Source organism: Macaca thibetana, chromosome 15 (assembly GCF_024542745.1).
Source record: "Macaca thibetana thibetana isolate TM-01 chromosome 15, ASM2454274v1, whole genome shotgun sequence".
In the NCBI taxonomy this organism is placed as follows: Eukaryota; Metazoa; Chordata; class Mammalia; order Primates; family Cercopithecidae; genus Macaca; species Macaca thibetana.
In genome coordinates this window covers 104986366-104999786 of record NC_065592.1, presented here as the reverse complement: position 1 = coordinate 104999786, position 13421 = coordinate 104986366, and the positions used below count along the sequence as shown (strand labels likewise).

The window sequence follows — 13421 nt, the reverse complement described above, 5'->3', positions numbered from 1 at the left end:
TCCAAAAGGGAGAAAAGGAGCCGGGCGCGGTGGTTCACACCTGTAATCCCAGCACTTTGGGAGGCCGAGGTGGGTGGATCACGAGGTCAGGAGATCGAGACCATCCTGGCTAACACAGTGAAACTCCATCTCTACTAAAAATACAAAAAATTAGCTGGGCGTGGTGGCGGCGCCTGTAGTCCCAGCTACTCGGGAGGCTGAGGCAGGAGAATGGCAAGAACCTGGGAGGTGGAGTTTGCAGTGAGCCAAGATCGCGCCACTGCACTCCAGCCTGGGCGACAGAGCAAGACTCCATCTCAAAAAACAAACAAACAAACAACAACAACAACAAATAAATAAATAAAAAGGGAGAAAGGGAAGAAACAAAAGGGTCTCTTGGTCCTGAGTAAGTCTGAGACCCAGCAGGCAAGTTCCATTAGGTTTCACGATCTGAAAATAATCCTCAGTGGCTCAGTGTTCTGTCCTCTGGGACTGTGTTGTTGGCCCTGCACTCTGGGGCCTTGGCAGCAGCAGCAGCCACCCTCCTGCCACCTGCCCCCCGCAGGCCCACCCCTAGCCTGTCTCTGCATCCATGCCTGCTGTCCTCCAAGGCATTCTTCCTTCATTTCATCCCATCTCCATGCCTTTCTTTTTTCTTTTCTTTTTTTTTTTTTTTTGAGACGGAGTCTGGCTCTGTCGCCCAGGCTGGAGTGCAGTGGCGCGATCTCAGCTCACTGCAAGCTCCGCCTCCCGGGTTCACGCCATTCTCCTGCCTCAGCCTCCCGAGTAGCTGGGACTACAGGCGCCCGCCAACTCACCCGGCTAGTTTTTTGTATTTTTTAGTAGAGACGGGGTTTCACCGTGTTAGCCAGGATGGTCTCGATCTCCTGACCTCGTGATCCACCCGTCTCGGCCTCCCAAAGTGCTGGGATTACAAGCGTGAGCCACCGCGCCCGGCCTCTTTTTTTTTTTTTTTTTAAAGACGGAGTCCGGCCGGGCGCGGTGGCTCAAGCCTGTAATCCCAGCACTTTGGGAGGCCGAGACGGGTGGATCAAGAGGTCAGGAGATCGAGACCATCCTGGATAACACGGTGAAACCCCGTCTCTACTAAGAAATACAAAAAAAACTAGCCGGGCGAGGTGGCGGGCGCCTGTAGTCCCAGCTACTCGGGAGGCTGAGGCCGGAGAATGGCGTGAACCCGGGAGGCGGAGCTTGCAGTGAGCTGATATCCGGCCACTGCACTCCAGCCTGGGCTACAGAGCGAGACTCCGTATCAAAAAAAAAAAAAAAAAAAAAAAAAAAAGACGGAGTCCCACTCTGTCGCCCAGGCTGGAGTGCACTGGTGTGATCTCGGCTCACTGCAAGCTCCGCCTCCTGGGTTCACGCCATTCTCCTGCCTCAGCCTCCCGAGTAGCTGGGACTACAGGCACCCACCATCAGGCCTGGCTAAATTTTTGTATTTTTTTTTAGTAGAGACGGGGGTTTCACCATGTTAGCCAGGATGGTCTTGATCTCCTGACCTCATGATCTGCCTGCCTCAGCCTCCCAAAGTGCTGAGATTACAGGCGTGAGCCACCGCACCTGGCCCCCCGCCTTTCAATTCAGGCTGGCAGTGTTTCTGCTGGTGCAACATTCTCAGAAATCTTGTTGGTCTCCTGTGTAGTTTACAGGGACCCATGCCATCAGACAAGAGGCTCTATCCACAGATCATTCCTGGATAACCTCATCTCTATTCCTCAGTTCCACTGAGATGGCTGATTGGATCCACGAGTCACATTCATAATGTCTTTAACAAAATGTCCAGCAACACCCTTGGTGTTATCTTCACACTTTCTTTCCACACTTTCTCAATAGTGAATCTGCTAATTTTAGCAATCTGGACAGGCTAAGGGCTTCCCAGATTACCAAGTACAGTTCCTTTTTGCTTAACAGTTCCTTCCTCGATTTATCTCTTTTCTCTTAAAAGAGATAAATTGCTACAAGCAGCAAAAACAAACCAGGCCACACCTTCCACACCGTTTGGAAATCTCCTACTTTCTACCCAACACTAGAATGTAGTTCAGCCAACTTCTCTACCACTCTATAACACAGATCACTTTTCCTCCTCTTTCCAATAGCATGTTCCTTACTCTCTTCTAAGGCCTCACCAGAAGCACCTGTGATGTTCATATTTCTACGAACATTCTGTTCTTTTTTTTTTTTTTGAGATGAAGTTCGCTCTGTTGCCCAGGCTAGAGTGCAGTGGTGCGATCTCAGCTCACTGCAACCTCTGCCTCCTGGGTTTAAGTGATTCTCCTGCCTCAGCCTCCCCAGTAACTGGGACTACAGGCGCATGCCACCGCACCCAACTAATTTTCATATTTTTAGTAGAGACGGGGTTTTACCATATTGGTCAGGCTAGTCTTGAACTCGTGACCTCTTGATCTGCCTGCCTCGGTCCCCCAAAGTGCTGAGATTACAGGTGTGAGCCACTGCACCTGGCCTGTTCTTCATGACATATATATTATTTAAGATGATAGATTTTGATCAGGTGTGATGACTCATGCCTGTAATCCCATCACTTTGGGAGGCCAAGCCAGGTGGATCACCTGAGGTCAGTAGTTCGAGACCAGCCTGGCCAACATGGTGAAACTCTGTCTCTACTGAAAATACAAAGAATTAGCCAGGCGTGGTGGTGGGCGCCTGTAATCCCAGCTACTTGGGAGGCTGACGCAGGAGAATCGCTTGAACCTGGGAGGCAGAGGCTGCAGTGAGCCGAGATCATACCATTTGTACTCCAGCCTGGGCAACAAGAGTGAGACTCTTTTCTCAAAAAAAAAAAAAAAAAGACGATAGATTTCTCTATATTTTTTCTTTGATTTCTAATCCTCATGAGGAGTACCTTAAATAAATGTCCACTTTTCTACCAACAAGCACTTGAAGGCCATCTGGGCTTTTTCTATCAAGCACCTCAAAACTCTTCCAGCTTCTACCCATTACTCAACTCCAAAGCTACTTTTGCATTTTCAAAAATTTGTCACAACAGCACCTCACTTCCTGGTGCAAAATCTGTATTAGTTTTCTAGGGCTACCATACAAATTAATTCTCTCACAGTTCTGGAGGCCAGGAGTCTAAAATCTAGGTGTTGGCAGGGCCAAGACCCCTTTGAAAGCTCTAGGGGAGGAGGATCCTTCCTTGCGTCTTCCTAGTTTCTGGTGACTCCCAGAAATCCTTGATATCCTTTGGCTTGTAGAGGCGTCACTCCAATCTCTGCCTCTGCCCTCCCATGGCCTTCTTCCCTGTGTGTATCTCTCCTCTTTTTTTTCGAGACGGAGTCTTGCTCTGTCGCCCAGGCTAGAGTGTAGTGGCGTGATCTTGGCTCACTGCAACCTCCACTTCCTGGATTCAAGTGATTCTCCTGCCTCAGCCTCCCCAGTAGCTGGGACTACAGCCGTGCGCCACCACATCGGATACTTCTTGTATTTTTAGTAGAGACGGGGTTTCACCATGTTGGGCAGGCTGGTCTCGATCTCCTGACCTCATGATCCACCCACCTTGGCCTTCCAAAGTGCTGGGATTACAGGTGTGAGCCACCGCACCTGGCCCTTTTCTTTTCTTACAGGGGCAAAAATCATTGGATTTAGGCGCTATCCTAATCTAATGTGGCTGTTACAACTCTCATTCATATTAATGCTGCCTCAACATCCATCTCGTCCTGTCGCTGGCTTGTCACACCTGAGCTATATATTTGGACACAGTCTCCACGCAGTTCCTGTTTTTGCATTTTGGATATAAGGTCTCATACTCTGAACAGCAGGATCACCTTACTTCTGCTTTAAGTCTGGTGAACTTGACAATGTAGCCAAGTTCCGGTGCTTACCCTCATGCTTCCTTTAAATCAACCAGTGAGCCCCTGACTTGGGAAACCCACGTAGATAACACCCTGGACCCCAGTAAAGGCTTTGGCCCCCAGATCCCCCTCTCTTTCTCCTTACCTGCTGCTGAGCACGTGTCCCAGACGTCCCCTCCCTTTCCCATGGGCCTTGTGAAGCATGCTGCCCTCTGCTTCCTGGGCTTTGTGAATTAGAAACTCAATCCTTTTGCCATTTTGGTCTGAGGTCCCCCACTGACTAAACCGAACCTGACCTAAATGCCTCACTTAAGTCACAAACAGTGACCTCATCTTAACTTAACAAATTACATCCCAGTTCCAAATCAGGCCACGTGCTGAGGTTCTGGATGGACATGGAATTTGGAGGTGACATTATTCAACACACTGTACCTTGTATTGACTTTCAGCCTTTCTCTGCCTCAATCTCCACTCCCCTACTCGGTTTCCTAGATCACCTCCCAAATAAACTCCTTACATTGAAATCTACATAGCAGGGCCTGCTATGGGAGAACACGCCTCAGGCATGGCCTCCCCATGCTGAGCCGCAGAGTACTTCTCTCCGTGCAGGTGAGGGCAGTAGCCCTTTCCTCTGAGGTTTTGTTGAGGGCAGAGGAGAGAATACTCTTGTCTCACAGAGCAAAATATTCACTTCATGACTGCGGGAAGAGGAGTGCTTTGAGACTATACCCCAACATAATTTTTATTTTCCTTTTCTTTTTTTTTTTTTTTTTTTTTTGAGATGGAGTCTCGCTTTGTCACCAGGCTGCAGTGCAGTGGCGCGATCTCGGCTCACTGCAACCTCTGCCTCCCAGGTTCAAGCGATTCTCCTGCCTCAGCCTCCCGAGTAGGTGGGACTATAGGCACGCACCACCATGCCCAGTTGATTTTCATATTTTTAGTAGAGATAAGGTTTCACAGCTGGGCGCGGTGGCTCAAGCCTGTAATCCCAGCACTTTGGGAGGCCAAGACGGGCGGATCACGAGGTCAGGAGATCGAGACCATCCTGGCTAACACGGTGAAACCCCGTCTCTACTAAAAACTACAAAAAACTAGCCGGGCGAAGTGGCGGGCGCCTGTAGTCCCAGCTACTCGGGAGGCTGAGGCAGGAGAATGGCGTGAACCCGGGAGGCGGATCTTGCAGTGAGCTGAGATCCGGCCACTGCACTCCAGCCCGGGTGACAGAGCGAGACTCCGTCTCAAAAAAAAAAAAGAGATAAGGTTTCACCATGTTGGCCAGGATGGTCTCGATCTCTTGACCTCGTGATCCGCCTGCCTCGGCCTCCCAAAATGCTTTACTGGCATGAGCCATCGCGCCAGCCATGATTTTTCTTAAATGTGAATGGGCTGTTCAGGTGTCTGCAGTTTTTCAATGTCTCTTCGGAACAGATGTTGTTGGAAGGGGTGGATCTTTTTTTTTTTGAGATGGAGTCTTGCTTTATTGCCCAGACTGGAGTGCAGTGGTGCAATCACGGCTCACTGCAACCTCCGCCTCAAGCAATTCTCCTGCCTCAGTCTCCTGAGTAGCTGGGATTACAGGCATCCACCACCATGCCTGGATGATGTTTTTGTATTTTTAGTAGAGATGGGATTTCACCACGTTGGCCAAGCTGGTCTCAAACTCCTGACCTCAGGTGATCCGCCTGCCTTGGCCTCCCAAAGTGCTGGGATTACAGTGTGAGCCACCGCGCCTAGCCAGGGGTGGATAATTTACGTGAGTTTTGATAAGGTGAAGGGAAAGCCAAGCTTCCTTTCTGAGACTGAGATTCATGAGGAAGTTGTGTGTAGAATTTACAGTGGGCAGCACTGGGGCACTGAAGACTAACTAAGCTTTCCGAGGGGGCCAGGCCTGGCCCCGGCAGAAAAGAGGAAGAGATGCTATGAGCCTGGATGCTGGGTGGGGGAAATATGGCCCAGGCAGGACATTTTGGAGAGCAGAGGCTGATCCATGCAAAACAGTGGCTGCTGGGTGGAGAAGGACAGCAGTTAGCAGAAAATCTGACTCCACGTGACATTTATTGACTCATGACTAACTACTCCAGATGAAACCAGAGATCTGACTTCCTCCCACCTCTGTTTGGGTCTCACTGGGAGGCTCTTCCGGTTCCAAGATGGCCGTCCAAGCTCAGCAGCCAGGCTCCCTCCTGCCATGGGGGGTGGGGGGGTGGGGAGGCCATCTTGGGCCATGTGACCTTGCAAACCAATCACTGTGGCCAAGGGAATGGGGATGCTGATTGGCTCGGGTCGAGTCACAGGCCCCCGAAGTGGAGTCTTCCTGAAACACCTTCACTTTCCAGAAATTCGGGGCTCAGCTGACACACACCCAGCCTCCAGCTCTTTCTCTCTTAGGTGATGATACCCATTGCTGTCCCCAAGCCTCCAGGGCACAGCCTTGTGTTTGCCCCGCCCTGGCTAGACAGGAAGGGCTGAGTCCAGCCTGGGGCCAGTGCTGGGCATCCCTCAACAGGGTGGGAGGAAGCCCAAGGGAGCAAGGACAGAAGCGTGGAAGTGGGCAGGCTGCTGCCGTCAGGGACCCCGGGAACACTCATGTCCAAGGCAACACTAAGGCCTGCACCTCCTGTGGCCCAGCTGGAAGGGGCCTTAGCGCACGAGGGATTCAGGGGCCATGGAGCCCGACAGCTGGGAGATGGCATGTGGCTGCTGTCCGACCACACCGTTGTCATCCTGGCTAAGCTGCAGCCTTCCGGAGGCTTGCAGGAGCCTCTGTCAGAGCTTCCCACCTAGGCGCAGGGCACTGAGCCCATAAATCCACCAAGGCAGTGTGAGGACAGCGGGGTAGGCCCTGAGGCCGGGCGGCCCAGGCGGCTGCTTTCCAGGATAGAATGTGCAGAATGTGGGGTGCCTGCCTGGTTGCTCCCCGATGGCCTGCCCTGCCTCCCTTTTTGGCCCACCCAGACCTTCAGCTTTATGTAACACCCCTGGAACTGCAGGAGGAGCCCTGGAGGTAGACGGAGCCTGTGGCTCCAGCGGGTCCCTTTCCTCAACCTCAGTTTTCTCCCCAGTATATGGGGAGGAATCCTCCATCCAGAGTAACGATGTGAATGATGTTGTGGGCAGGGAGCAGCCTGGCCTCTTGTTGCAGCCAGCTGCTGCAGAGACCAACAGGTGCCCCTCAGGAACCATAACTGCTTCAACCTGGGGCGAGAGGGAGGTCCTGAGGGGAAGGTGGAGGGGCCTGGACCATACCTGCCCAGTGCCAGGCGCTGCCTGCATGGACATAGTATTTCAGCTTCAGAGCCAACCACCACTGGCCCTGCCTACTGGGGCCCAGAAAGTAGGGTGTCTTGGGGTGGGTGCCTGAAGGAATGGGCTGTGGGGTCATGATGCAGCCGCCCCCAGGAACCACTGGGCCCAAAGCTCCCCCTGGATGGCCCTGGAGGGATCATCCAGAGGGAGTTTGTGGGCAGAAACACAGCATGCAGCCCCAAGGGAAGGTGAGCCCACCGTTCTTCCTGCATGCTCAGTGCCAGAACTGGCTGCTCAGAGGGGCTTGGATTCTGGAAAGTGGGAGATGTTCCTGGGGCAGCTGGTGATAAGACAGAGTTCTGGAGGCCTCCATGGCTGCAGGGAGGGCAGGGCTGGGACTACCCAAAGGCCTGGGCTCTGGCCTCTGGGGTAAGCCGCCCTCTTAGGCTGGGGCTTGTGGGGGCCAGTGGCTTTTCAGAGGTGCTGTCCTGCTGCGGATCCTGCTGCCTCCGTGGGATGGTGGGAGGCAGGCACAGCGGGAATTGGACTGACCTGCATCCCAGTCTCCCTCTGCCCATGTCCTGGGGACATGGACGCTTGTTTGGGTCTTAGTGTGCCCGTGTTTACAACAGGACCAACCATCTGAGAAGGAGCTGACTCTGATGTCCCCGAGACCCAGGACGGTGAGTGAGGCAGACGAGCACTGGGCTTTATGACCTCAGACAGGCTCTACTTTCCCATCTATAAAATGAGGATCCCAGACCCAAAGTGCTCAGGGCCCCTATGGCAAGGCAGGAGTTACTGAGCCTTTCCAAGGCTATGGACAGGTATTCACTGAGCACCTGCTGTGGGCCAGGCACTGCTAGAGGGGCTGCTTTCTGCCCTCTCGGAGCTTCTAATCTACGTGGGAAAAGAGAGGTTAAACCAGAGAGCAAATGGCTAAACAAACAAGTGGAGAGGCTGGAGAGCTGTCTGCGGAGGCGGCGTCTGAGCACAGTGAGTGTTGAGGAGGTGGCCCACGAAGCCCTGCAGGAGGAGCCCCCAGGCCCAGGGAACAGCATGTGCCAAGGCCCCAGGAGGAAAGGAGGCTGGTAGTTCTGAAGGCCAGGTAGCTGCAGCCTGGTGATGGGGCTGAAAGTGTAACTGTGCCTGGGGCTACAGGTGGTGTTTGGTCCCCTATCCCAGAAGTCCAAATGATGCTCAGTGCACTTCCCTATGGGACAGGGCACTCAGGAGGCCCGCCTCCTCTGTGTGGTGGCCCAGGCTGAGCCCCCAAAGAGTCTGCTAGCAGTACCTGGTGCATGAGCAAATGGAAGAAAAGTAAATTAGGGGCCGGATGCAGTGGCTCATGCCTGTAATCCCAGCAATTTGGGAGGCCGAGGCGGGTAGATCCCCTGAGGTCAGGAATTCCAGACCAGCCTGGCCAACATGGTGAAACCCCATCCCTACTAAGAATACAAAAATTAGCTAAGTGTGGTGGTGTGCACCTGTAATCCCAATTACTGGGGAGGCTGAGGCGGAGGGTGCAGTGAGCTGAGATCGCACCACTGCACTCCAAGCCTGGGTGACAGAGCGAGACTCCATCTGAAAAAAAAAAAAAAAAAAAAAAAAAAAGAATGAGGGAATCCTAGATAGCCCCTAACTCACTGCGTGACCTTGGGAACGTGCACTTCCCTCTCTGGGTCTCAGTTTCACTGCTGCGAAAACGCCTTCTCAGTCATCATTCTCCTCTCAGGCAGCTGGGGAGCACTGGGCTTGCAGCAGGCCCTCCTGGAAGCTCATTCATCTTCCCCAGGACTGCCAGGCTGCAGCCAGCACCCTGCTCTGGGCCTAGTAAGGTGGGGTGTGCCGGGTGGGGAACCTGCCCATGGCAGAAGCACACTCCTTCCCCTCTGTCCTGGTTTCCTCTCACCGCCCACCACCACTTGCACCTGTGAAAGCCTTTCAGCTCTGGTGTCCACTGTGCTCCAACCTTAGCCCTTGGGCTGGTACCAGGAGCCCCCATCCTGCAGGCTAGCGTGCGGGGGAGCCTCAGAAGGGCCCCCAGCCCAGTCCCTCCCTGACTCCTGTGGCGATGGACTCCCCAGACTCTGTGCTGCCCCGTTCCACGTTCTTCAGGCCCGAGACACCAGGAGCTACCTCCCACTCAGCCACAGGCATCCCTTCCCCCAACCCAGGGAGTGGTCTCTTATGCCTCTGGAGGCGGCGGCCTTGGGGAGAAAGGGCAGGGAAGATGGTAAAGAGGCCAAAAGCCAGCGTGCGTCCAGGCTCCGCCACTCCATTAATGGGCAGTGGAGTGTGCCCAAGCCCTGGACTGTGGGGTGGGAGGGCCGGAACGGGGGGTGGGGCAGTGTGTGGCGAGAGGCCAGGCCCAGGCAGCACCGACGCCCCGGTGTGGAGGCCCCCGTGGCAGCCAGCTCCCCAGCAGCATCTTTGGTGGGGTGTCCCACAGGAGGGGTCTCTGAGGACAGACCCTAGGAAGGCCGGATCTGTAAGGGCACAGCACGTAGGCTCTGCATGCCGGAGGCCTCTCACTGCCCCTGTCTGAGCCTCAGCTTCCTCTTTTGGAAAAAGTGGGAACAACAGCCTACAGCCACCAGTATGACAGCAAACAAGCTCCCATCAGGACTGGCCTCGCAGCAGGTGGCAGAGTCCGGGGGCACGCCCTGCCCCAGACCTGCGGTGACGCACCTTGTCCCTGCCTCCCAGTGGACTAGCCAGGCTGGTGGGTGCAAGACAGAGGGCTTGAGGCTAGGGGACTCACCATGGCGACCCCCACAGCACAGTCTTCGGCCCCAGCAGACCCCTGCCCTGCTGGAATCACCATGCCCGGCAGGCCAATTCCAGGTGCCTGCTCAGTGCCAGAGCTGTGGGGCTCTGGGGTGTCCCCTCTCTGACTCAGTTTCCTCAGCTGTCAAGTGGGGATTTCCTGGGGCTGTGGTGAGATGGCAGAAATGGAACTACTGGAGCAGGCAGAGGACGGAGTCCTGACCCTTCAAAGAAGGGCCTCATGAGGGCTGCCGCGGATGCTCAGTAGATGTGTGTGAGGGAGCGGCTCTGCCACTGCTCCGTAGGGGATGAATGTGGGTCAGAGCTCAGATCTGCAGGGCAGAAGGCAGGGCCAGCAGCTGGGGTCCCCTTGAGGCCTCCTCCACCCCTGTCCCTAGCGGGGTGAGGGGCTTTGCTGCTTCCTTGAGCAGCAGCTGGAGCCGGTCGGGGCACCTCTGTGCCGCTAGGAGGGTCTGATCCCATCTCCCCCGGTGGGCCTGTCCAGTGTGGAAGCATGCACGTTGTTTAGCATGCCTGAGCCTCAGTTTCCTCTGTGTGAAGTGGGACGAGAACATCCAGCACAGTGTGGGAAGCAGTGGCAGAGGCCCGGGTAGCCAGCAGGGGCTCCGTGTGCAGTGGCTGCAGCATCCAAGCATGGCCCAGCTAGAGCTTGTGGGAGCTCACCCTCGCCCTCACCTGTGCCCCCATCTCAGCTGTCCCCCACTCACCTGTGCCATCTCTCACCTGTGCCCCCATCTCAGCTGTCCCCCACTCACCTGTGCCCCCATCTCAGCTGTCCCCCACTCACCTGTGCCCCCATCTCAGCTGTGCCCCCATCTCAGCTGTGCCCCCATCTCAGCTGTCCCCCACTCACCTGTGCCATCTCAGCTGTCCCCCACTCACCTGTGCCATCTCAGCTGTCCCCCACTCACCTGTGCCCCCATCTCAGCTGTCCCCCACTCACCTGTGCCCCCATCTCAGCTGTGCCCCCATCTCAGCTGTCCCCCACTCACCTGTGCCATCTCAGCTGTCCCCCACTCACCTGTGCCCCCATCTCAGCCGTCCCCCACTCACCTGTGCCCCCATCTCAGCTGTCCCCCACTCACCTGTGCCCCCATCTCAGCTGTCCCCCACTCACCTGTGCCATCTCAGCTGTCCCCCACTCACCTGTGCCCCCATCTCAGCTGTGCCCCCATCTCAGCTGTCCCCCACTCACCTGTGCCATCTCAGCTGTCCCCCACTCACCTGTGCCCCCATCTCAGCCGTCCCCCACTCACCTGTGCCCCCATCTCAGCTGTCCCCCACTCACCTGTGCCCCCATCTCAGCTGTCCCCCACTCACCTGTGCCCCCATCTCAGCTGTCCCCCACTCACCTGTGCCATCTCAGCTGTCCCCCACTCACCTGTGCCCCCATCTCAGCTGTGCCCCCATCTCAGCTGTCCCCCACTCACCTGTGCCCCCATCTCAGCTGTGCCCCCATCTCAGCTGTCCCCCACTCACCTGTGCCCCCATCTCAGCTGTGCCCCCATCTCAGCTGTCCCCCACTCACCTGTGCCATCTCAGCTGCCCCACTCACCTGTGCCATCTCAGCTGTCCCCCACTCACCTGTGCCATCTCAGCTGTCCCCCACTCACCTGTGCCATCTCAGCTGTCCCCCACTCACCTGTGCCATCTCAGCTGTCCCCCACTCACCTGTGCCCCCATCTCAGCTGTCCCCCCAACCCGTGTTCCCAGCTCACCTGCCCCCCACCTGGGATCAGTCTCCCATTTCTGGCTCCTCCCCTTCCCTCTCAGCCCCCGTAGGTGCCCTGCATGTCTTCCTAGGTGTCTCCACATGGTGCTATATGGATATTAGAGGAGTGGGGGTCCTGACCAGTGAGCATCCCCTATCACTGGTCCCTAAATTCCCCCACGCTCTCCCAGAGGCCTTTGGGGCTCTGGTGCAAAGAGCACCCGCACCCCAGTGGCCTCTGCAAGGTCCCCACTGGCACCATCTTGAGTGCCCTGCACCCCACCCTCCCCATCTCTGAGCCTGGCCATCTTCACCTGCCATCTGCCCACCCCGGGCAGGACAACAGATGCAGAACTGCTCTCCAGGCGGTGTGTGGTTCCATCACCCTTATCCCTCAACCTTTTATCAGTCAGCCCACCTTGTGGGGGGACCCCGCTGAGGGGCTCAGGAGAGAGCACTGAGGCTGCGCCACTGCCGGTGGCCAGTGTTTATTTATGCAGATAAGCACTGTGTGCCACCAGCATCAGGAACAGCCACAAATCTCATGCATCTGCCACTCAGTGGCTGGGGTAAGTCCCAGCAGAGCTTCCGAGTGCAGTTATTTAGGAACCGTGAGTCCAGCTAGGACGCGGCAGGTCCACCTCCTGGGGGCTGGAGGCAGGACTTCAGGAGAGGACAGAGAAGGGAGGTGGGAAGCGAGTCATGATTCAGCTCACACGGTGTAGACAGGCTGGGCAGAGGCGGGGGTGGACCACACTGCAGACCGGCCGGATGTGGCTGTCCCTGGCAGTGCCCATGCTGCCTCCTTCTGCCTTCTGGGCCAGCATCACCACACGACCCGTATGGATGATGGTTACTGTGGCAGTCGGCCCCTGCTCTGGGCCACACTGCTGGGGCTGGAGGCCAGGCTCTTAGCCAAGACTTGCTGGGTGACCCTTGGCCAGTGGCTGCCCCTCTCTGGGCCTCAGTTTCCTTCCCTCCAAAGCCAAGTATCCTGAGCTCTGGGCTGTTGGCCCACCCTCAGCAGTCCAGGGCGCTCTTCATCTGGCCTCTGACGCCACCTCCCAGGAGACCACAGGCCCGATGTGGTGGAGTGCAGGGCAGCGGGAGACTCAGCTCACGGAGCAGCTGTGCCCATAGGGACCTGAGGCTGCAGGGTCCCCGGGCTGTCCTGGGCCGTGTCCCCACGGGCAGCAGTGTTCAGGGTCTCCAGCCATCGCTGCTGCAGCTCTGCGGAGGGGGCGCTCAGGTACCAGGATTGCTTGGCCCACTGCAGCTTCCACACATGCCCGGAGTCCAGCCTCTCCTCAGGGTCCGGCACACTCAGTTTGCAGCCGGGGAGAGGGATGGTGCGGGGCAGCCGGCCGTCCTGCAGCAGAGGAGCAGATGGTCAGCGGTGCCTCAGCTTCCCGGCCTCGGGCTCACCTCAGTGACAGGGGCCTCTCCCAGGAAGCCACTCCCAGACCCTTGTAACACAAGGCAGGTGCTGAGCCCGAGGGGCCTGGTGGCTGTGCCTGCACTGCCTTTGTCAACAGGAGGACAGTTGGGGGGACCCACTGGTTCTCCCCGAGGGAGGATATAGGGGAGGGGATGCCTTGCCCCTCTCACCAGACCCCCAGACTCCATGGCCTCCTTTGGGCTCTCTGGCCCCTGGGGAGGCGAGGCAGGACAGGCCAGTCCCTGTGACAGAGCAGCAACTGGGGCTCCAAGGGGCCAGGCCAGGGCTGTGTGGGTTCCTGAGTCTCACCTGACAGGTTCTGTGGCTCCTGGCCACCCTTTGTGCCCCCTTGGCCCACCCCTCCTTGCACCCTGGCTGGCTCTGGGGTCCACCCAGGTGCCAGTAGGTTCTGTCTCCTGTGACTGGG

General features: G+C 56.6%; 2 protein-coding genes and 1 long non-coding RNA gene across 8 annotated transcripts in view; all 3 read right to left on the bottom strand.

Moving 5' to 3' along the window:
- Positions 1-940, bottom strand: part of LOC126937816 (uncharacterized) — a 68028-nt gene extending 67088 nt beyond the window's left edge. Inside the window, exon 1 of the long non-coding RNA XR_007719859.1 lies at positions 872-940. This is a non-coding gene — a long non-coding RNA (uncharacterized LOC126937816). The remainder of the gene's footprint in view (positions 1-871) is intronic.
- Positions 1-13421, bottom strand: part of SUSD3 (sushi domain containing 3) — a 401112-nt gene that overhangs the window by 37898 nt on the left and 349793 nt on the right. The gene's annotated exons all lie outside the window — the stretch shown is intronic.
- FGD3 (FYVE, RhoGEF and PH domain containing 3) overlaps positions 12029-13421 on the bottom strand; it is an 88857-nt gene continuing 87464 nt past the window's right edge. For all 6 annotated transcript variants that reach the window (XM_050761550.1, XM_050761546.1, XM_050761551.1 and 3 more), the window contains exon 18: positions 12029-12925. In XM_050761550.1, the coding sequence (XP_050617507.1) occupies positions 12674-12925 (252 nt within the window). In that variant the 3' untranslated portion in view covers positions 12029-12673. The remainder of the gene's footprint in view (positions 12926-13421) is intronic.